A 23429-nucleotide genomic window follows, 5' to 3' on the forward strand; every position below is an offset into this window, starting at 1 on the left:
TATTTTGGTCCCCAAGGGAAATCCCTGTTTGTGAGGAGTTCAGTGGTTGCGTTGCCCCTGGGCTGGCAAAACAGAACAATGGGCTGCCACCATCTTGGCTAGATCATGCACTGGCTAAACATGGGGGCAGTATAAGGGTTTTTGGTCACACTTGCCCAATAAGCTTGCACTCTAGTTAGTGCAGTGGCACTAAAGCTTTCCATTGGTTCCCACTGTCATGTGATGTTAAAGGCCTTTTTCACCCATTTCTGCCTTGGCAGGGCACTGGCATATAGGGTAGCCTGTACCATCTGTGCCCGGGAGGGGGATCTAAAGCAGACTGTACCATCTGTACCCGGGAGGGGGATCTAAAGCAGACTGTACCATCTGTACCCGGGAGGGGGATCTAAAGCAGACTGTACCATCTGTGCCCGGGAGGGGGATCTAAAGCAGACTGTACCATCTGTGCCCGGGAGGGGAACCTAAAGCAGACTGTACCATCTGTGCCCGGGAGGGGGATCTAAAGCAGACTGTACCATCTGTGCCCGGGAGGGGAACCTAAAGCAGACTGTACCATCTGTGCCCGGGAGGGGAACCTAAAGCAGACTGTACCATCTGTGCCCGGGAGGGGGATCTAAAGCAGACTGTACCATCTGTGCCCGGGAGGGGGATCTAAAGCAGACTGTACCATCTGTGCCTGGGAGGGGAATGTAAAGCAGACTGTACCATCTGTGCCCGGGAGGGGGATCTAAAGCAGACTGTACCATCTGTGCCCGGGAGGGGGATCTAAAGCAGACTGTACCATCTGTGCCCGGGAGGGGAACCTAAAGCAGACTGTACCATCTGTGCCGGGAGGGGGATCTAAAGCAGACTGTACCATCTGTGCCCGGGAGGGGATCTAAAGCAGACTGTACCATCTGTGCCCGGAGGGGAAAGTAAAGCAGACTGTACCATCTGTGCCCGGGAGGGGGATCTAAAGCAGACTGTACCATCTGTGCCCGGGAGGGGACCGTAAAGCAGACTGTTCCATCTGTGCCCGGGAGGGGGATCTAAAGCAGACTGTACCATCTGTGCCCGGGAGGGGAATGTAAAGCAGACTGTACCATCTGTGCCCGGGAGGGGGATCTAAAGCAGACTGTACCATCTGTACCCGGGAGGGGGATCTAAAGCAGACTGTACCATCTGTGCCCGGGAGGGGAACGTAAAGCAGACTGTTCCATCTGTGCCCGGGAGGGGGATCTAAAGCAGACTGTACCATCTGTGCCTGGGAGGGGAATGTAAAGCAGACTGTACCATCTGTGCCCGGGAGGGGGATCTAAAGCAGACTGTACCATCTGTGCCCGGGAGGGGGATCTAAAGCAGACTGTACCATCTGTGCCCGGGAGGGGAACCTAAAGCAGACTGTACCATCTGTGCCCGGGAGGGGGATCTAAAGCAGACTGTACCATCTGTGCCCGGGAGGGGAATCTAAAGCAGACTGTACCATCTGTGCCCGGGAGGGGAACCTAAAGCAGACTGTACCATCTGTGCCCGGGAGGGGGATCTAAAGCAGACTGTACCATCTGTGCCCGGGAGGGGATCTAATCTGTGCCTGGGAGGGGAATGCAGACTGTACCATCTGTGCCCGGGAGGGGGATCTAAAGCAGACTGTACCATCTGTGCCCGGGAGGGGAATGTAAAGCAGACTGTACCATCTGTGCCCGGGAGGGGGATCTAAAGCAGACTGTACCATCTGTGCCCGGGAGGGGAACCTAAAGCAGACTGTACCATCTGTGCCCGGGAGGGGGATCTAAAGCAGACACCATCTGTGCCCGGGAGGGTCTAAAGCAGACTGTACCATCTGTGCCCGGGAGGGGAATGTAAAGCAGACTGTACCATCTGTGCCCGGAGGGGGATCTAAAGCAGACTGTACCATCTGTGCCGGGAGGGGACGCGTAAAGCAGACTGTTCCATCTGTGCCCGGGAGGGGGATCTAAAGCAGACTGTACCATCTGTGCCGGGAGGGACAGACTGTATCTGTGCCCGGGAGGGGAATGTAAAGCAGACTGTACCATCTGTGCCCGGGAGGGGGATCTAAAGCAGACTGTACCATCTGTGCCCGGGAGGGGAACATAAAGCAGACTGTTCCATCTCTGCCCGGGAGGGGATCTAAAGCAGACTGTACCATCTGTAGGGGAACGTAAAGCAGACTGTACCATCTGTGCCCGGGAGGGGATCTAAAGCAGACTGTAACCATCTGTGCCCGGGAGGGGATCTAAAGCAGACTGTACCATCTGTGCCCGGGAGGGGAACGTAAAGCAGACTGTTCCATCTGTGCCCGGGAGGGGGATCTAAAGCAGACTGTACCATCTGTGCCCCGGGAGGGGGATCTAAAGCAGACTGTACCATCTGTGCCCGGGAGGGGAATGTACATCTGTGCCCGGGAGGGAACGTAAAAGCAGACTGTACCATCTGTGCCCGGGAGGGGGATCTAAAGCAGACTGTACCATCTGTGCCCGGGAGGGGAATCTAAAACTGACTGTACCATCTGTGCCTGGGAGGGGAATCTAAAGCGGACTGTACCATCTGTGTCTGGGAGGGGGATCCAAAGTAGATGGTACCTCCCCCTGCAGGGGGGCACAGATACAGTAACTGCCCCTAATGCCCCACTCTCTCCTCTCCCCCCACAGGCCGGCTCCTTGCTGACGTCGGGAATGGTTCTTTTCAGTGGAACATTCTATTATCAGGCTCTGACGGGGGACCCCACACTGACCAAGGCGGCACCGCTGGGTGGCATCCTGCTAATCTGCGGCTGGGCGGCCATGGCCCTGTGATGGGACCAATCTCTGGGTGTCTCACTAGCAAGTGTTGGCCAATCAGCTGCTCCATATGTGAGGGGTGCTGGCAGTGGGCCCCCCAAGGGGACCTTTCCTCCTTCCTCAATATTTTTGTACCATTTCTAATTAAAGGGAAAGTTGTTTGTCCATCTGTGCTGTGAGTGCATCTGGGGCGCCCCATTGGCCGGTGTGAGTGCCGGGTATATGGAACTGGGGGGCACTATACGAACGGCAAAGAATGGGGGTCGGGTGGGTCCATTACTGGTTACACCTGTGCGCAGGGAGGGGCCCCGGGAGAGGGCGGGGGCAATGAAATGATTCCCTTTAGGGGGCAGCGACTCTTGTACCCCCACCCAAGCATTACAAGGAGATGCAGCCCAGGCAGGAAGTTAAAGGGAAAGTTGTGCAGTTTATACACTGCCCCCCCCCGTATCCTGGTACCAATATACTGTAACGTGCAATTGGCCGCCCAACCGGGTCGCTCCTTATTATCCTCTGGAGATGTGGGGGGGCCCAGGAGGGGAAGTTCTTGCTGCCCCACAGGGGCATATTCACTCCCTTCAGCGCCGATTGCCACAGACGAGGGAGCCACAGGGGGCGCAGTAGAAGAGTTGGCCAATGTCGTGCCTGTAATTTCACTGGGATTGTGGGTAACGCACAGATTACAACTTCGCTGATTTGTAAGTTAGCGCTAAAGCTGTGAGGTTAACTTACCCTTTAATATAAGGGGCACTATAGAGCAGAATGATATTTACTGTGAGGGGAATCTCTGGCGCCCCCCGCTGTGTTACCTGAATATATAATGTTCCTCCCTGGGGGGCACTAATAATAGCAACTGTGTCCCAGTTTCTCTCTCACTATTACCCCCCCCCCCCCCACAGCAGCTTTGGGTATTTACTGCCCCTGCTCAGTAAGGGCATTGGCCTAAATATGTTTATATCTGTTGTTATTATTGGGAGTCTTTCAAGGGGAACTAAGCCCCAACAAACAATTGAACTCTACCAGATATATACAATATAATAGGCTCAGGGGCTGTACTTATCCCCTAACACAGAGGGGGGGGGGCAGAGAGGCTCAGGGGGCTGTACTTACTCACTAACACAGAGGGGGGGGGCAGAGAGGCTCAGGGGGCTGTACTTACTCACTAACACAGAGGGGGGGGGGCAGAGAGGCTCAGGGGCTGTACTTACTCACTAACACAGAGGGGGGGGCAGAGAGGCTCAGGGGCTGTACTTACTCACTAACACAGAGGGGGGGCAGAGAGGCTCAGGGGCTGTACTTACTCACTAACACAGAGGGGGGGGCGGGCAGAGAGGCTCAGGGGCTGTACTTACTCACTAACACAGAGGGGGGGGGCAGAGAGGCTCAGGGGCTGTACTTACTCACTAACACAGAGGGGGGGGGGGGCAGAGAGGCTCAGGGGCTGTACTTACTCACTAACACAGAGGGGGGGGGGCAGAGAGGCTCAGGGGCTGTACTTACTCACTAACACAGAGGGGGGGGGGCAGAGAGGCTCAGGGGCTGTACTTACTCACTAACACGGGGGGGGCAGAGAGGCTCAGGGGCTGTACTTACTCACTAACACAGGGGGGGGGGCAGAGAGGCTCAGGGGCTGTACTTACTCACTAACACAGAGGGGGGGGCAGAGAGGCTAGGGGGCTGTACTTACTCACTAACACAGAGGGGGGGGGGCAGAGAGGCTCAGGGGCTGTACTTACTCACTAACACAGAGGGGGGGGCAGAGAGGCTCAGGGGGCTGTACTTACTCACTAACACAGAGGGGGGGGGGGCAGAGAGGCTCAGGGGCTGTACTTACTCACTAACACAGAGGGGGGGGGGGCAGAGAGGCTCAGGGGCTGTACTTACTCACTAACACAGAGGGGGGGGCAGAGAGGCTCAGGGGCTGTACTTACTCACTAACACAGAGGGGGGGGGCAGAGAGGCTCAGGGGCTGTACTTACTCACTAACACAGAGGGGGGGCAGAGAGGCTCAGGGGCTGTACTTACTCACTAACACAGAGGGGGGGGCAGAGAGGCTCAGGGGCTGTACTTACTCACTAAACAAGAGGGGGGGGGGGCAGAGAGGCTCAGGGGCTGTACTTACTCACTAACACAGAGGGGGGGGGCAGACAGGCTCAGGGGCTGTACTTACTCACTAACACAGAGGGGGGGCAGAGAGGCTCAGGGGCTGTACTTACTCACTAACACAGAGGGGGGGGGGCAGAGAGGCTCAGGGGCTGTACTTACTCACTAACACAGAGGGGGGGGGGGCAGAGAGGCTCAGGGGCTGTACTTACTCACTAACACAGAGGAGGGGGGGGGGGCAGAGAGGCTCAGGGGCTGTACTTACTCACTAACACAGGGGGGGGGGCAGAGAGGCTCAGGGGCTGGAGGGGGGGGGCAGAGAGGCTCAGGGGCTGTACTTACTCACTAACACAGAGGGGGGGGGGGCAGAGAGGCTCAGGGGCTGTACTTACTCACTAACACAGAGGGGGGGGGCAGAGAGGCTCAGGGGCTGTACTTACTCACTAACACAGAGGGGGGGGCAGAGAGGCTCAGGGGCTGTACTTACTCACTAACACAGAGGGGGGGGGGGGCGAGAGGCTCGGGGCTGTACTTACTCACTAACACAGAGGGGGGGGGCAGAGAGGCTCAGGGGCTGTACTTACTCACTAACAGAGGGGGGGGGGCAGAGAGGCTCAGGGCTGTACTTACTCACTAACACAGAGGGGGGGGCAGAGAGGCTCAGGGGGCTGTACTTACTCACTACCCAGAGGGGGGGGGCGAGAGGCTCAGGGGGCTGTACTTACTCACTAACACAGAGGGGGGCGGGGGCAGAGAGGCTCAGGGGCTGTACTTACTCACTAACAAGGAGGGGGGGGGGGAGAGAGGCTCAGGGGCTGTACTTACTCACTAACACAGGGGGGGGCAGAGAGGCTCAGGGGCTGTACTTACTCACTAACAAGGGGGGGGCAGAGAGGCTCAGGGGGCTGTACTTACTCACTAACACAGAGGGGGGGGGCAGAGAGGCTCAGGGGCTGTACTTACTCACTAACACAGAGGGGGGGGGGCAGAGAGGCTCAGGGGCTGTACTTACTCACTAACACAGAGGGGGGGGGGCAGAGAGGCTCAGGGGCTGTACTTACTCACTAACACAGAGGGGGGGGGCAGAGAGGCTCAGGGGCTGTACTTACTCACTACACAGAGGGGGGGGGCAGAGAGGCTCAGGGGCTGTACTTACTCACTAACACAGAGGGGGGGGGGCAGAGAGGCTCAGGGGCTGTACTTACTCACTAACACAGAGGGGGGGGGCAGAGAGGCTCAGGGGCTGTACTTACTCACTAACACAAGGGGGGGGCAGAGAGGCTCAGGGGCTGTACTTACTCACTAACACAGAGGGGGGGCAGAGAGGCTCAGGGGCTGTACTTACTCACTAACACAGAGGGGGGGGGGCAGAGAGGCTCAGGGGCTGTACTTACTCACTAACACAGAGGGGGGGGGACAGAGAGGCTCAGGGGCTGTACTTACTCACTAACACAGGGGGGGGGGGCAGAGAGGCTCAGGGGCTGTACTTACTCACTAACACAGAGGGGGGGGCAAGAGAGGCTCAGGGGGCTGTACTTACTCACTAACACAGGGGGGGGGCAGAGAGGCTCAGGGGCTGTACTTCTAACACAGAGGGGGGGGGGGGCAGAGAGGCTCAGGGGGCTGTACTTACTCACTAACACAGAGGGGGGGCAGAGAGGCTCAGGGGCTGTACTTACTCACTAACACAGAGGGGGGGGGCAGAGAGGCTCAGGGGCTGTACTTACTCACTAACACAGAGGGGGGGGGGGCAGAGAGGCTCAGGGGCTGTACTTACTCACTAACACAGAGGGGGGGGAGCAGAGAGGCTCAGGGGCTGTACTTACTCACTAACACAGAGGGGGGGGGCAGAGAGGCTCAGGGGCTGTACTTACTCACTAACACAGAGGGGGGGGGCAGAGAGGCTCAGGGGCTTGTACTTACTCACTAACACAGAGGGGGGGGGCAGAGAGGCTCAGGGGCTGTACTTACTCACTAACACAGAGGGGGGGGCAGAGAGGCTCAGGGGCTGTACTTACTCACTAACACAGAGGGGGGGGCAGAGAGGCTCAGGGGGCCTGTACTTACTCACTAACACAGAGGGGGGGGCAGAGAGGCTCAGGGGCTGTACTTACTCACTAACACAGAGGGGGGGGGGCAGAGAGGCTCAGGGGGCGTACTTACTCACTAACACAGAGGGGGGGGCAGAGAGGCTCAGGGGCTGTACTTACTCACTAACACAGAGGGGGGGGGCAGAGAGGCTCAGGGGCTGTACTTACTCACTAACACAGAGGGGGGGGCAGAGAGGCTCAGGGGCTGTACTTACTCACTAACACAGAGGGGGGGGCAGCAGAGAGCTCAGGGGCTGTACTTACTCACTAACACAGAGGGGGGGGGCAGAGAGGCTCAGGGGCTGTACTTACTCACTAACACAGAGGGGGGGGCAGAGAGGCTCAGGGGCTGTACTTACTCACTAACACAGAGGGGGGGGCAGAGAGGCTCAGGGGCTGTACTTACTCACTAACACAGAGGGGGGGGGGCAAGAGAGGCTCAGGGGCTGTACTTACTCACTAACACAGGGGGGGGGGCAGAGAGGCTCAGGGGCTGTACTTACTCACTAACACAGAGGGGGGGGGGGCAGAGAGGCTCAGGGGCTGTACTTACTCACTAACACAGAGGGGGGGGGGGGCAGAGAGGCTCAGGGGCTGTACTTACTCACTAACACAGAGGGGGGGGCAGAGAGGCTCAGGGGCTGTACTTACTCACTAACACAGAGGGGGGGGGCAGAGAGGCAGGGGCTGTACTTACTCACTAACACAGAGGGGGGGGGGTCAGAGAGGCTCAGGGGCTGTACTTACTCACTAACACAGAGGGGGGGCAGAGAGGCTCAGGGGCTGTACTTACTCACTAACACAGAAGGGGGGGGCAGAGAGGCTCAGGGGCTGTACTTACTCACTAACACAGAGGGGGGGGGGCAGAGAGGCTCAGGGGCTGTACTTACTCACTAACACAGAGGGGGGGGGGCAGAGAGGCTCAGGGGCTGTACTTACTCACTAACACAGAGGGGGGGGGCAGAGAGGCTCAGGGGCTGTACTTACTCACTAACACGGGGGGGGGGGCAGAGAGGCTCAGGGGCTGTACTTACTCACTAACACAGGGGGGGGCAGAGAGGCTGGGGCTGTACTTACTCACTAACACATGGGGGGGGGGCAGAGAGGCTCAGGGGCTGTACTTACTCACTAACACAGAGGGGGGGGGGCAGAGAGGCTCAGGGGCTGTACTTACTCACTAACACAGAGGGGGGGGGGGCAGAGAGGCTCAGGGGCTGTACTTACTCACTAACACAGAGGGGGGGGGCCAGAGGCTCAGGGGCTGTACTTACTCACTACACAGGGGGGGGCAGAGAGGCTCAGGGGGCTGTACTTACTCACTAACACAGAGGGGGGGCAGAGAGGCCAGGGGGCTGTACTTACTCACTAACACAGAGGGGGGGGGCAGAGAGGCTCAGGGGCTGTACTTACTCACTAACACAGAGGGGGGGGGGCAGAGAGGCTCAGGGGCTGTACTTACTCACTAACACAGAGAGGGGGGGGGGCAGAGAGGCTCAGGGGCTGTACTTACTCACTAACACAGAGGGGGGGGGGGAGAGAGGCTCAGGGGCTGTACTTACTCACTAACAGGCAGAGGGGGGGGGCAGAGAGGCTCAGGGGCTGTACTTACTCACTAACACAGAGGGGGGGGCAGAGAGGCTCAGGGGCTGTACTTACTCACTAACACAGGAGAGGGGGGGGGGCAAGAGAGGCTCAGGGGCTGTACTTACTCCTAACACAGAGGGGGGGGGGGGGGGCAGAGAGGCTCAGGGGCTGTACTTACTCACTAACACAGAGGGGGGGGGGGCAGAGAGGCTCAGGGGCTGTACTTACTCACTAACACAGAGGGGGGGGGGCAGAGAGGCTCAGGGGGCTGTACTTACTCACTAACACAGAGGGGGGGGGCAGAGAGGCTCAGGGGCTGTACTTACTCACTAACACCCAGAGGGGGGGGGCAGAGAGGCTCAGGGGCTGTACTTACTCACTAACACAGAGGGGGGGGGCAGAGAGGCTCAGGGTTTTTGGCTGTACTTACTCACTAACACAGAAGGGGGGGGCAGAGAGGCTCAGGGGCTGTACTTACTCACTAACACAGAGGGGGGGGGGCAGAGAGGCTCAGGGGCTGTACTTACTCACTAACACAGAGGGGGGGGGGGGGCAGAGAGGCTCAGGGGCTTGTACTTACTCACTAACACAGAGGGGGGGGGGCAGAGAGGCTCAGGGGCTGTACTTACTCACTAACACAGAGGGGGGGGAGAGAGGCTCAGGGCTGTACTTACTCACTAACACAGAGGGGGGCAGAGAGGCTCAGGGGCTGTACTTACTCACTAACACAGAGGGGGGGGCAGAGAGGCTCAGGGGCTGTACTTACTCACTAACACAGAGGGGGGCAGAGAGGCTCATGGGGGCTGTACTTACTCACTAACACAGATAGGGGGGGGGGGCAGAGAGGCTCAGGGGCTGTACTTACTCACTAACACCGAGGGGGGGGGCAGAGAGGCTCAGGGGCTGTACTTACTCACTAACACAGAGGGGGGGGGGCAGCAGAGAGGCTCAGGGGCTGTACTTACTCACTAACACAGAGGGGGGGGCAGAGAGGCTCAGGGGCTGTACTTACTCACTAACACAGAGGTGGGGGGGCAGAGAGGCTCAGGAGGTCCGGGCTGTACTTACTCTAATATTAACACAGAGGGGGGGGGCAGAGAGGCTCAGGGGCTGTACTTACTCACTAACACAGATGGGGGGGGCCAAAAGGAAGAGAGGCTCATGGGGCTGTACTTACTCACTAACACAGTAGGTGGGGGGGCAGTGAGAGGCTCAGGGGCTGTACTTACTCACTATACACATGGGAAGTCATGTCAGAGGGGGGGGCAGAGAGGCTCAGGGGCTGTACTTACTCACTAACACAGAGGGGGGGGCAGAGAGGCTCAGGGGCTGTACTTACTCACTAACACAGAGTGGGGGGGCAGAGAGGCTCAGGGGCTGTACTTACTCACTAACACAGAGGGTTGGGGGGGCAGAGAGGCTCAGGGGCTGTACTTACTCACTAACATAAGAGGGGGGACAGGAGAGGCTCAGGGCTGTACTTACTCACTAACACAGGAGGGTGGGGGGCAGAGAGGCTCAGGGGCTTGTACTTACTCACTAACACAAGTAGGGGGGGGGGGGCAGAGAGGCTCAGGGGCTGTACTTACTCACTAACACAGAGGGTGGGGGGGCAGAGAGGCTCAGGGGCTGTACTTACTCACTAACACAGAGGGGGGGGGGCAAGAGAGGCTCGGGGCTGTACTTACTCACTAACACAGAGGGGGGGGGCAGAGAGGCTCAGGGGCTGTACTTACTCACTAACACGAATGAGGGGGGTGGGCAGAGAGGCTCAGGGGCTGTACTTACTCACTAACACAGAGGGGGGGGCAGAGAGGCTCAGGGGCTGTACTTACTCACTAACACAGAGGGGGGGGGCAGAGAGGCTCAGGGGCTGTACTTACTCACTAACACAGAGGGGGGGGGCAGAGAGGCTCAGGGGCTGTACTTACTCACTAACACAGAGGGGGGGGGGCGAGTTAGGCTCAGGGGCGTGTTACTTACTCACTAACACAGAGGGGGGGGGGCAGAGAGGCTCAGGGGCTGTACTTACTCACTAACACAGAGGGGGGGCAGAGAGGCTCCAGGGGCTGTACTTACTCACTAACACAGAGGGGGGCAGAGAGGCTCGAGGGGCTGTACTTACTCACTAACACAAGAGGGGGGGGCAGATGAGGCTCAGCTGGGCTGTACTTACTCACTAACACAGAGGGGGGGGGCAGAGAGGCTCAGGGGCTGTACTTACTCACTAACACAGAGGGGGGGGGTGCAGAGAGGCTCAGGGGCTGTACTTTACTCACTAACACATGAGGGGGGGGGGCAGAGAGGCTCAGGGGCTGTACTTACTCACTAACACAGAGGGGGGGCAGAGGGCTCAGGGGCTTGTACTTACTCACTAACACAGAGGGGGGGGGGCAGAGAGGCTCAGGGGCTGTACTTACTCTACTAACACAGAGGGGGGGCAGCAGAGAGAGGCTCAGGGGCTGTACTTACTCACTAACACAGAGGGGGGGGGGCAGAGAGGCTCAGGGGCTGTACTTACTCACTAACACAGAGGGTCGGGGGGGGGGGGGCAGAGAGGCTCAGGGGCTGTACTTACTCACTAACATCAGAAGGGGGGGGCAGAGAGGCTCAGGGGCTGTACTTACTCACTAACACAGGAGGCGGGGGGGCAGAGAGGCTCAGGTGTGCTTGTATTACTCACTAAACACAGAGGGGGGGGCAGAGAGGCTCAGGGGCCTTACTACTCACTAACCACAGAGGGGGGGCAGAGAGGCTCAGGGGCTGTACTACTCACTAACACAGAGGTGGGGGCAGAGAGGCTCAGGGGCTGTACTTACCTCACTAACAAGAGGGGGGGTCAGAAGAGCTCAGGGGCTGTTACCTTACTCACAACAACAGATGGGGGGGCAGAAAGGCCAGAGGGCTTTTGTACTTACTCACTAACACAGAGGGGGGGGCGAGAGGTCATGGGCTGTACGTACTCACTAACACAGAGGCGGCAGAGAGCTCAGGGGCTGTACTACTCACTAAATCAGAGGGGGGGGGGCAGAGAGGCTCAGGGCTTGTACTTACTCACTAACACAGAGGGGGGGGGCAGAGAGGCTCAGGGGGCTTAACTTACTCATAACACAGAGGGGCAGAGAGGCTTCAGGGGCTGTACTTACTCACTAACACAGAGGGGGGGGGGGCAGAGAGGCTCGAGGGGGCGTGATACTTACTCACTAACACAGGAGGTGGGGGTGGGGGCAGAGAGCTCAGGGGCTGTACTTACTCACTAACACAGAGGGGGGGGGCAGAGAGGCTCAGGGCGTACTTACTCACTAACACAGAGGGGGGGGCAGAGAGGCTCAGGGGCTGTACTACTCCACTAACACAGAGGGGGGGGGTGGGCAGGAGGCCTCAGGGCTGTACTTACTTCACTAACACAGAGGGGGGGGCAGAGAGGCTTAGGGGGCTGTTACTACTGCACTACCATGAGGGGGGAAGAGAGGCTCAGGGCTGTACTTACTCACCGTAAACAAGAGGGGGGGGGCAGATGAGGCTCAGTGGCTTGTACTTATCTCACTAACATCAGAAGGGGGGGGGGCAGAGAGTCTCAGGGCTGACTTACTCACTAACACGAGGGGGGGGGGCAGAGGAGGGCTTCAGGGCGTACTTACTCACTAACACAGAGGGGGGGGGCAGAGAGGCTCAGGGGCTGTACTTACTCACTAACACCAGCAGGGGGGTGGCAGAGAGGCTCAGGGGGGCTGTACTTACTCACTAAACACAAGAGGGGGGGGTGCAGAGAGGCTCAGGGGCTGTACTTACTCACTAACACAGAGGTGAAGGGGGGGCAGAGAGGCTCATTGGGCTGTACTTACTCACTGAACACAGAGGGGTGGTGCAGAGAGGCTCAGGGGCTGTTACTTACTCACTAACAACAGAGGGGGTGGGGCAGAGAGGCTCAGGGGCTGTACTTACTCACTAACACAGAGGGGGGGGCAGAGAGGCTCAGGGGGCTTTGTTACTTACTCACTAAACACAGAGGGGGGGGCAGAGAGGCTCAGGGGGCTTGTATCTTATCTCATAACACAAGAGGGGGGGCAGAGAGGCTCAGCGGCTGTTATACTACTCACTAACACAGAGGGGGGGGGGCAGAGAGGCTCAGGGGGCCTGTACTACCACTAACACAGAGGGGGGCAATGAGGCTCAGGGGCTGTACTTACTCACTGAACACAGAGGGGGGGGGGGTGCGGGTGCAGAGTTTAGGTCAGGGGCTGTACTTACCTTACTAACACAGAGGGGGGGGGCAGAGAGGGCTTTTCCCAAGGGCTTGTACTTACATCACTAACACAGAGGGGGGGGCAGAGAGGCTCAGGGCTGTACTACTCTACTAACACAGAGGGGGGGGGGGGGCAGAGAGGCTCAGGGCTGTACTTACTCACTAAACACCAGAGGGGGGGGGCAGAGAGGCTCCAGGGGCTGTTACTTACTCACTAATCACAGCAGGGGAGGGGGCAGAGAGGCTTCAGGGGCTGTACTTACTCACTAACCAGGGGGGGAGGCAGAGAGGCTCAGGGGCTGTACTTACTCACTAACACAGAGGGGGGGGGGCAGAGAGGCTCAGGGGCTGTACTTTACTTCACTAACAACAGAGGGGGGGGGCCAGAGAAGGCCTCAGGGGTGTCACTTACTCACCTAAACACAGAGGGGGGAGAGAGGCTTCAGGGGCTGTACTTACTCACTAACCAACCAGAGGGGGGGCAGAGAGGCTCAGGGGCGTGTACTTTACTCACTAATCAATGAGGGGGCAGAGAGGCTCAGGGGGCTGCTACTTACTCACTAACACAGAGGGGCGAGATGCTCAGGGCTGTACTTTACTCACTAACACATGAGTGGGGGCAGAGAGCTCAGGGGCTTGTTACTTACTCACTAACACAGAGGGGGGGGGCGCAGAGAGGCCAGGGCTGTACTTTACTCACTAAACACAGAGGGGGGGGGCAGGAAGGCTTTCAGCTGTACTTACCACTAACACAGAGTGGGGGGCAGCAGAGGCTCAGGGGCCTGTACATTACCAGCTAAACACAGAGGGGGGGGGGCAGAGAGGCTCAGGGCTGTTACTTACTTCACTAACACAGAGGGGGGCAGAGGAGGCTCAGGGGCTGTACTTACTCACTATCACAGAGGGGGCAGAGAGGCTCAGGGGTACTTACTCACTAACACCAGAGGGGGGCCAAAGGAGGCTACGGGGCTGTACTTACTCACTAACACAGAGGGGGGCAGAAGGCTCAGGGGCTGTCTTGACTTCATTAACACAGAGGGGGGGGCAGGAGAGGCTCAGGGGCTTGTACTTACTCACTAACACAAGGGGGGGGGGCAAGAGAGGCTCAGGGGCTGTACTACTCACTAACACAGAGGGGGGGGGCAGAGAGGCTCAGGGGCTGTATCTTACTTCCACTAACCAGAGGGGGGCAGAGAGGCTCAGGGGCCTGTACTTACTCACTAACACAGGGGGGGGGGGCCCAGAGAGGCCAGGGGCTGTACTTACTCACTAACACAGAGGGGGGGCGGCAGAGAGGCTCAGGGGCTGTACTGTACTCACTAAACACAGAGGGGGGGCCAGAGAGGCTCAAGGGGCTGTACTACTCACTAACACAGAGGGGGGGGGCAGAGAGGCTCAGGGGCTGTACTTACTCACTAACACAGAGGGGGGGGGCGAGAGGCTCAGGGGCCTGTTACTTACTCACTAACACAGAGGGGGGGGGCAGGAGAGGCTCAGGGCTGTCACTTACTCACTAACACAGAGGGGGGCAGAGAGGCTCAGAGGGGCTGTACTTACTCACCTAACACAGAGGGGTGGGGGGCAGAGAGGCTCAGGGCTTATTACTCACTAACACACGAGGGGGGGGCAGAGGCAGGTCACAGGGGGCTGTAGCTTACTCCACTAACAAAACAGAGGAAGGGGGCAGAGAGGCTCGGGGCTGTACTTACTCACTAACACAGAGGGGGGGGCAGAGAGGCTCAGGGGGCGTGTACTTACTCACTACACATCAGCAGGGCTGGCCTCTCGGGGCTGGCAGAGAGGTCTCAGGGCGTCCTGTACAGAGGGGGGGGTGCAAGACGAGGCAGTTCGAGGCCCTTACTTGTACTCTACTCCACTAACACAGCAGGGGTGGCGGCTGGCAGTATGGAGCAGGGGCTATGTACTTATCACTACACAGAGGATGGGGGGGCATGAGAGGCTCAGGGCTTACTTACTCACTAACCAGAGGGGGAGGGCAGAGCATCTGGCTCAGGGGCTGTACTTCTCACAACACAGAGATGGGGGGGCAGAGAGGCTCAGGGGCTGTACTTACTCACTAACACAGAGGGGGGGCAGAGAGGCTCAGGGGGCTGTAGCTTACCTCACTAACACAGAGGGGTTGCAGAGGGCTCAGGGGCCAATTGCTTGTACTTACTCCTAACTAACACAGAGGGGGGGGTGCAGAGAGGAGTCCAGGGGCTGCACCTTAACTCACTAACAGAGGGGTGGGGGGCAGAGAAGCCTCAGGGGCTGTACTTACTCACTAACATCAGAGGGGGGGGGCAGAGAGCGCTCAGGGGTGTTACTTACTCACTAACACAGAGGGGGGCAGAGAGGCTCAGGGGCTTGTGTACTTACTCACTAAGCACAGAGGGGGGGGGCAGAGAGGCTCAGGGGCTGTACTTACTCACTAACACAGAGGGGGGGGGCAGAGAGGCTCAGGGGCTGTATTTACTCACTAACACAGAGGGGGGGGCAGAGAGGCTCAGGGGCTGTACTTACTCACTAACACAGAGGGGGGCAGAGGGCTCAGGGGGTCTGTACTAACTCAACTAACACAGGGGGGGGGGCAGAGAGGCTCAGGGGGGTGTACTTACTCACTAACACAGAGGGGGGGGGCAGAAGAGCTCAGGGGCTGTACTTACTCACTAACACAGAGGGGGGGGCAGAGGAGGCTCAGGGGCTGTACTTACTCACTAACACAGAGGGGGGGGCAGAGAGGCTCAGGGGCTGTACTTATCACTAACACAGAGGGGGGGCGGGCAGAGAGGCTCAGGGGCTGTACTTACTCACTAACACGAGAGGGGGGGTCAGAGAGGCTCAGGGCTGTACTTACTCACTAACACAGAGGGGGGGGGGCAGAGAGGCTCAGGGCTGTACTTACTCACTAACACAGAGGGCGGGGCAGAGAGGGCTCAGGGGCGTACTTACTCACTAAACACAGAGGGGGGGGCAGAGAGGCTCAGGGGCTGTAACTTACTCACTAACACAGAGGGGGGGGGCAGAGAGGCTCAGGGGCTGTACTTACTCACTAACACAGAGGGGGGGGGGAGAGAGGGCTCAGGGCTGTACTTACTCACTAACACAGAGGGGGGGGGCAGAGAGGCTCAGGGGCTGTACTTACTCACTAACACAGAGGGGGGCAGAGAGGCTCAGGGGGCGTGTACTTACTCACTAACACAGAGGGGGGGGGCAGAGAGGCTCAGGGGCTGTACTTTACTCACTAACACAGAGGGGGGGGGCAGAGAGGCTCAGGGGCTGTACTTACTCACTTAACACAGAGGGGGGGCAGAGAGGCTCAGGCTTGTACTTACTCACTAACCAGAGGGGGGGGGCAGGAGATCAGGGGCTGTAACTTACTCACTAACACAGAGGGGGGGGGGCAGAGAGGCCTCAGGGGCTACTTACTCACTAACACAGAGGGAGGGGCAGAGGGCTCAGGGCTGTACTTACTCCACTAACACAGAGGGGAGGGGCAGAGAGGCTCAGGGCTGTACTTACTCACTAACACAGAGGGGGGGGGGGCAGAGAGGCTCAGGGGCTGTACTTACTCACTAACACAGAGGGGGGGGCAGGAGAGGCTCAGGGGTGTACTTACTCCACTAACACAGAGGGGGGGGGCAGAGAGGCTCAGGGGGCTGTACTTACTCACTAACACAGAGGGGGGGCAGAGAGGCTCAGGGGCTGTACTTACTCACTAACACAGAGGGGCAGAAGAGGCTCAGGGGCTGTACTACTCACTAACACAGAGGGGGGGGGGCAGAGAGGTCAGGGGCTGTACTTACTCACTAACACAGAGGGGGGGGCAGAGAGGCTCAGGGCTGTACTTACTCACTAACACAGAGGGGGGGGGGGGGCAGAGAGGCTCAGGGGCTGTACTTACTCACTAACACACAGGGGGGCAGAGAGGCTCAGGGCTGTACTACTCACTAACACAGGGGGGGGGCAGAGAGGCTCAGGGGCTGTACTTACTCACTAACACAGGGGGGGGGGGGGCAGAGAGGCTCAGGGGCTGTACTTACTCACTAACACAGAGGGGGGGGGGGCAGAGAGGCTCAGGGGGCTGTACTTACTCACTAACACAAGGGGGGGGGGGGCAAGAGAGGCTCAGGGGCCTGTACTTTACTCACTAACACAGAGGGGGGGGGCAGAGAGGCTCAGGGGCTGTACTTACTCACTAACACAGAGGGGGGGGGCAGAGAGGCTCAGGGAGTCACCGAAGCCGCTTAGTTAGCCCCAGTATGTTGCGAGTACATGTAATCGCCACAAGGTGGCAGCCTTATATCCCACAACCAACTGCGGAAAGGGTCTGTAAAGCCAAATAGGCACCGTCCCAATATCCATTCATTATATTATGTTCAATGTAACCCCATTGCCATGGAAACCATCTGCAAAACTGCACTGTATATTCTACATGGGGCCTTATGAGTGTTTGTGCAGTTCTGCCCAGTTCTGCCCAAGGTACGTGTCCCGGTGCTGGGAGTAATGGCTGAGCTGTGCAGGTAACAAGTGGCAGGGTAGGTGGGGCTGTATATAGAGGGGGCGGGGCTGTACCTGTGCAGGTAACAAGTGGCAGGGTAGGTGGGGCTGTATACAGAGGGGCGGGGCTGTACCTGTGCAGGTAACAAGTGGCAGGGTAGGTGGGCTGTATATAGAGGGGGCGGGGCTGTACCTGTGCAGGTAAACAAGTGGCAGGGTAGGTGGGGCTGTATATAGAGGGGGCGGGGCTGTACCTGTGCAGGTAACAAGTGGCAGGGTAGGTGGGGCTGTATATAGAGGGGGCGGGGCTGTACCTGTGCAGGTAGCAGTGACAGAGTAGGTAAGAGGTGGGCGGGGCTGTGCAGGTAGGAGGGGCGGGGTAGGTAAGAGGTGGGCGGGGCTGTGCAGGTAGGAGGGGCGGGGTAGGTAAGAGGTGGGCGGGGCGGAGTAGGTAAGAGGTGGGCGGGGCTGTGCAGGTAGGAGGGGCGGGGTAGGTAAGAGGTGGGCGGGGCTGTGCAGGTAGGAGGGCGGGGCTGCGGTTCCGTTCATCTCCCAGGAAGTGCCGGCGGCAGAACAGAATTACAGGGAAGGGAACATGTGGGTTGGGCAGCGCCGAGAATAGAACCGAACCGAGTGATCCAGGAAGTCGGTACCGACAGAAATACAGGTACGGGGAGCAGGGGCCCCTCTGTAACCCCCAAACTGTGTGAGACCCCCCCCCCCCCTGTGGGAGCTGCCATGTTGCACCGATATGTACCCTGTCAGCTTATCTGCCCCGGGGCCACTCCTCCCACTAATGCTGGGCCCCAAAATGGGAATATATTGGGGGGCACTTTATTCTGCTGTGGGGTTACTTGTACTTGGATTTGGGGGTGTAACTGCAGAGAAGGGGGGGCAGTAAGGTCTTTGTAAAACTTAGAGCCCTAAATTACATTTGCTGTGGGGCCCTGTGTCCAATTACATCACTGCTTAGATTGTAAGCTCTTGTGGTGAGACCCCCCCCCCATGTAACCCTGAGATTTGGCTCCTTACAGAATGACCTCCTCCGCCCGACCCCTCACCGACGTCGACTTCTGCTCCGGGTCCCGCATGGAGGAGCTCAATAAACTGATGGAGGAGCTGGAGAGGCGGGACTCTGGCGCTCTGCAGGGGCGGGACCTTCTCAACTCCTGCCTCCGAGCAAAGCAATATGTCTTCTCCCTCATAGGTAAGAGCCCCACCCAGGGGCAAGTACAGCTGGGACGGAGGGAGGGGGGTATTGGGAATGGAACAGGAAGTGCTGGGAGGGATATTGGGAAAGGAACAGGAAGTGCTGGGAGGGACGGGTATTGGTTGGTAGGTGGGGTCTTTGTAGTCCCTATGGGCATTGGCTGACGGGGGATGCTGGGAAGTGTAGTACAGGAAGTGCTGATGTATAAATATCTAATGGGTTTTTTCTTTCTCCCCTTTCCCCCAATTCCTTTCTGCCCCTCAGAGCAAGTCCAGCCTCTCCCCTCCCCAAACTCCCTCCTTGTCCTGCAGGGGGGTCTGTGCTCGGGGTCCCTGGATGTGTCCCCTGTGGATCTGGGCTCCACGTCCCCCCTCTCCTGCCCCCCCATAACCTACACCATCTTGGTGCCCACCCTGCGCCTCCCCAGCCCCGCGCCCCTCCGGCAGGCCTCCCCGTGCCATTACTGGGTGCCCCTCTGCTTGTGGGACCCCCCTCACCCCCAGCTCAGCTCTGGAACCCCCCCTCACCCCCAGCTCGGCTCTGGAACCCCCTACGTCTCCCCCTATACTGTTTCTCTTTGGTTCACCAGCTCCCTCCTCTCTGCCATGTCCTCCCTTCCTGCCCCTGCCCCCCACCTGTGCCTGGAAGGGGCAGAACCCTGGGGCAACTGTGTGTCCCTCCTCTTCTCCGACCCCAGCGACGTGTTCCTGCGCTTCGATGTGGTGCCGGCGGTGGAGGTGCGCGGGTGGCCGGGGGGGGTGCAGTACCTGGAAGACTGGGTGGATGAAGACCGAGGACCCCCCCGACTTTTCCACCTCCTTCCGTGGGGGGCAGAAGGGCAGTGGAGAGTGAGTTTCCCCGGGGTAGAACTGTTCATGAGGCGCTGCCTACATCCGGCCCTGTCCCGGGTACTGAGGGCATCTGTGGCCGTACTGAGGCCTTTCCTGCAGGGGCCCAACGCCCCGGGGCCCTATGTGGTATGGGTGACCCTCCTTCATGCCTGCGAGAGGCTGCCCCGGGGGTATCTGTGCCGCCCCCAGAATGCTGCTTCCTGCTTCCTGGGGCTACTGGAGGAACTCTCCTGCTACTTCCTGCGAGGGTCCTGCCCCAACCCCTTCCTGCCGGGGTGCGACCTATTGAGCGGCCTCTCCAGGGGCCCCTACCTGGCCCGTAGGGTGTCGGAGATCCGGGCGCAGCCAGTCACCCACCTGCGGGAGGCCGTGAAGGAGGCCAAGGAGGCCATTAAGGGAGGAGAGAGGGAGGAGAAGGAGGAGCGGGACCAGCGGGAAGAGGAGAGGGGGTCCTCCTGCTCCCCCAGCTAAAGCCAAACTCATGTTTTGTGGGGCCCCAATCTCTACTCATGTGAATATGATTCTCTATAGGGATAAAGTATAATAATTACTGGGGCAAATTCAGCCCATGGAGCACAGCTCAGGGGTAGTGGAGACCAAGCCCCTTCTTCTGGCACAGGGAGCCTTACGTACTGGCACAGGGAACCCCATGTTCTGGCACAGGGAGGCCCATGTTCTGGCACAGGGAACCCCATGTTCTGGCACAGGGAGGCCCATGTTCTGGCACAGGGAACCCCATATTCAGGCACAGGGAGGCCCATGTTCAGGCACAGGGAGGCCCATGTTCAGGCACAGGGAGGCCCATGTTCAGGCACAGGGAACCCCATGTTCTGGCAAACGGAGGCCCATGTTCTGGCACAGGGAGGCCCATGTTCATGCAAAGGGAGGCCCATGTTCAGGCATGGGGAACCCCATGTTCTGACACGGGGAGGCCCATGTTCTGGCACGGGGAGGCCCATGTTCTGGCACGGGGAGGCCCATGTTCTGGCACGGGGAACCCCATGTTCTGGCACGGGGAGGCCCATGTTCAGGCACGGGGAGGCCCATGTTCATGCAAAGGGAGGCCCATGTTCAGGCACGGGGAGGCCCATGTTCTGGCACGGGGAGGCCCATGTTCAGGCAAAGGGAGGCCCATGTTCAGGCACGGGGAGGCCCATGTTCTGGCACAGGGAGGCCCATGTTCAGGCAAAGGGAGGCCCATGTTCAGGCACAGGGAACCCCATGTTCTGACACCAAAAGACAGATTGGGGGTCCAATGCTACCTTTAGTCTTGCCCTGTCAGAACCAGCTGGAGAGGGTGGGCAGTAGCTGGTTCCTCAGAGAAATTGGGGTGAGTTTCAGTTGGGGGGACAGTGCTGCTCCCATGAACAAGAAATGAAAAATAAAAATGGTTTCTCCCAAAGCCAAACTTCTCCTGAGCATTCGAGGCTTCCCCTCTCCCTTTGGTTACTTTGTTACTTCCCAGCAGAGTCGTTTCCATAACCTGCAAGAGAACAGCGCCCCCTTGATATCAGATTCAGAATAAACTGGGAACTAAAAACTGCTACAGTTTATGAACAGGGAACACTTCCCCTTTAATCTCCTGAGTTCCTAGAAAGTTAATGAAGGAAAAGGCTTGGCTTCCATTGTGCTGTTTCCATATATGTGAGTGTCTGTGCCAATTGTACCTCCAATTAAATGTATATTCATGCAAAGCAGAGTCTGTGCCTCTTACATTCCCAATATACTGAGCTTTCTGCCCCCCAGTCCCCCGTGCCCCCTTAGCCCATAACAAGGTTACAGATATATAGAAACATTGGGGTAACAGTCACCCCGCTATAGTTCCAGGGGTACCCAGGGCACAAATAAGCACTCACCCCAAATCCCCCCCTAACTGGCCTTCAGGCTGAGCCCCCTTAGCCCATAACAAGGTTACAGATATATAGAAACATTGGGGTAACAGTCACCCCGCTATAGTTCCAGGGGTACCCAGGGCACAAATAACCACTCAACCCAAATCCCCCCTGACTGGCCTTCAGGCTGGGCCCCCTTAGCCCATAACAAGGTTACAGATATATAGAAACATTGGGGTAACAGTCACCCTGCTATAGTTCCAGGGGTACCCAGGGCACAAATACCCACTCACCCCAAATCCCCCCCTAACTGGCCTTCAGGCTGGGCCCCCTTAGCCCATAACAAGGTTACAGATATATAGAAACATTGGGGTAACAGTCACCCCGCTATAGTTCCAGGGGTACCCAGGGCACAAATACCCACTCACCCCAAATCCCCCCCTAACTGGCCTTCAGGCTGGGCCCCCTTAGCCCATAACAAGGTTACAGATATATAGAAACATTGGGGGTAACAGTCACCCCGCTATAGTTCCAGGGGTACCCAGGGCACAAATAAGCACTCACCCCAAATCCCCCCCTAACTGGCCTTCAGGCTGGGCCCCCTTAGCCCATAACAAGGTTACAGATATATAGAAACATTGGGGGTAACAGTCACCCCCGCTATAGTTCCAGGGGTACCCAGGGCACAAATAAGCACTCACCCCAAATCCCCCCCTAACTGGCCTTCAGGCTGGGCCCCCTTAGCCCATAACAAGGTTACAGATATATAGAAACATTGGGGTAACAGTCACCCCGCTATAGTTCCAGGGGTACCCAGGGCACAAATAAGCACTCACCCCAAATCCCCCCCTAACTGGCCTTCAGGCTGGGCCCCCTTAGCCCATAACAAGGTTACAGATTTGGGTATAGAAGGGTTAATGGAGGGGTCTACAGTTGACTGAACATGGCGAGTGCTGTTTGGGTATAGAAAGGTTAATGTAGAAGGAGTCTACAGGTAGCTGAACATGGTGAGTGCCGTTTGGGTATAGAAGGGTTAATGTAGGAGGAGTCTACAGGTACCTGAACATGGTGAGTGCCGTTTGGGTATAGAAGGGTTAATGTAGGAGGAGTCTACAGGTAGCTAAACATAGTGAGTGCTGTTTGGGTATAGAAGGGTTAATGTAGGAGGAGTTACAGGTAGCTGAACATGGTGAGTGCCGTTTGGGTATAGAAGGGTTAATGTAGGAGGAGTCTACAGGTAGCTGAACATGGTGAGTGCTGTTTGGGTATAGAAGGGTTAATGTAGGAGGAGTTACAGGTAGCTGAACATGGTTAGTGCCATTTGGGTATACAAGGATTATTGTAGGAGGAGTCTACAGTTGGCTGAACATGGTGAGTGCTGTTTGGGTATAGAAGGGTTAATGTAGGAGGAGTTACAGGTAGCTGAACATGGTTAGTGCCATTTGGGTATACAAGGATTAATGTAGGAGGAGTCTACAGTTGGCTGAACATGGTGAGTGCCGTTTGGGTATAGAAGGGTTAATGTAGGAGGGGTATACAGTTGGCTGAACAAGGTGAGTGCCGTTTGGGTATAGAAGGGTTAATGTAGGAGGAGTATACAGTTGGCTGAACATGGTAAGTGCTTTTTGGGTTTAGAAGGGTTAATGTAGGAGGAGGCAACAGGTAGCTGAACATGGTGAGTGCCGTTTGGGTATAGAAGGGTTAATGTAGGAGGAGTGTACAGTTGGCTGAACATGGTAAGTGCTTTTTGGGTATAGAAGGGTTAATGTAGGAGGAGGCAACAGGTAGCTGAACATGGTGAGTGCCGTTTGGGTATACAAGGGTTAATGTAGGAGGAGTCTACAGTTGGCTGAACATGGTGAGTGCCGTTTTGGTATAGAAGGGTTAATGCAGGAGGAGTATACAGGTAGCTGAACATGGTGAGTGCTGTTTGGGTATAGAAGGGTTAATGTAGGAGGAGTTACAGGTAGCTGAACATGGTGAGTGCTGTTTGGGTATAGAAGGGTTAATGTAGGAGGAGTTACAGGTAGCTGAACATGGTGAGTGCCGTTTGGATATAGAAGGGTTAATGTAGGAGGAGGCAACAGGTAGCTGAACATGGTGAGTGCCGTTTGGGTATAGAAGGGTTAATGTAGGAGGAGTATACAGTTGGCTGAACATGGTAAGTGCTTTTTGGGTATAGAAGGGTTAATGTAGGAGGAGGCAACAGGTAGCTGAACATGGTGAGTGCCGTTTG

The 23429-nt window shown here is 57.7% G+C and overlaps 1 protein-coding gene across 1 annotated transcript; it reads left to right on the top strand.

Annotated features, from left to right (window-relative positions):
* Positions 1–17809: 17809 nt before the first annotated feature.
* Positions 17810–21055, top strand: tmem102 (transmembrane protein 102). The gene is made up of 3 exons (XM_031899643.1): positions 17810–17967; positions 18335–18507; positions 18775–21055. The coding sequence occupies exons 2-3, from the start codon at positions 18336–18338 to the stop codon at positions 19830–19832; spliced, it is 1230 nt and encodes a 409-aa protein (XP_031755503.1). The 5' UTR covers positions 17810–17967; position 18335; the 3' UTR covers positions 19833–21055.
* Positions 21056–23429: the final 2374 nt, after the last annotated feature.

The sequence above is a fragment of the Xenopus tropicalis genome, chromosome 3, assembly GCF_000004195.4.
Source record: "Xenopus tropicalis strain Nigerian chromosome 3, UCB_Xtro_10.0, whole genome shotgun sequence".
Taxonomy (NCBI): domain Eukaryota; kingdom Metazoa; phylum Chordata; class Amphibia; order Anura; family Pipidae; genus Xenopus; species Xenopus tropicalis.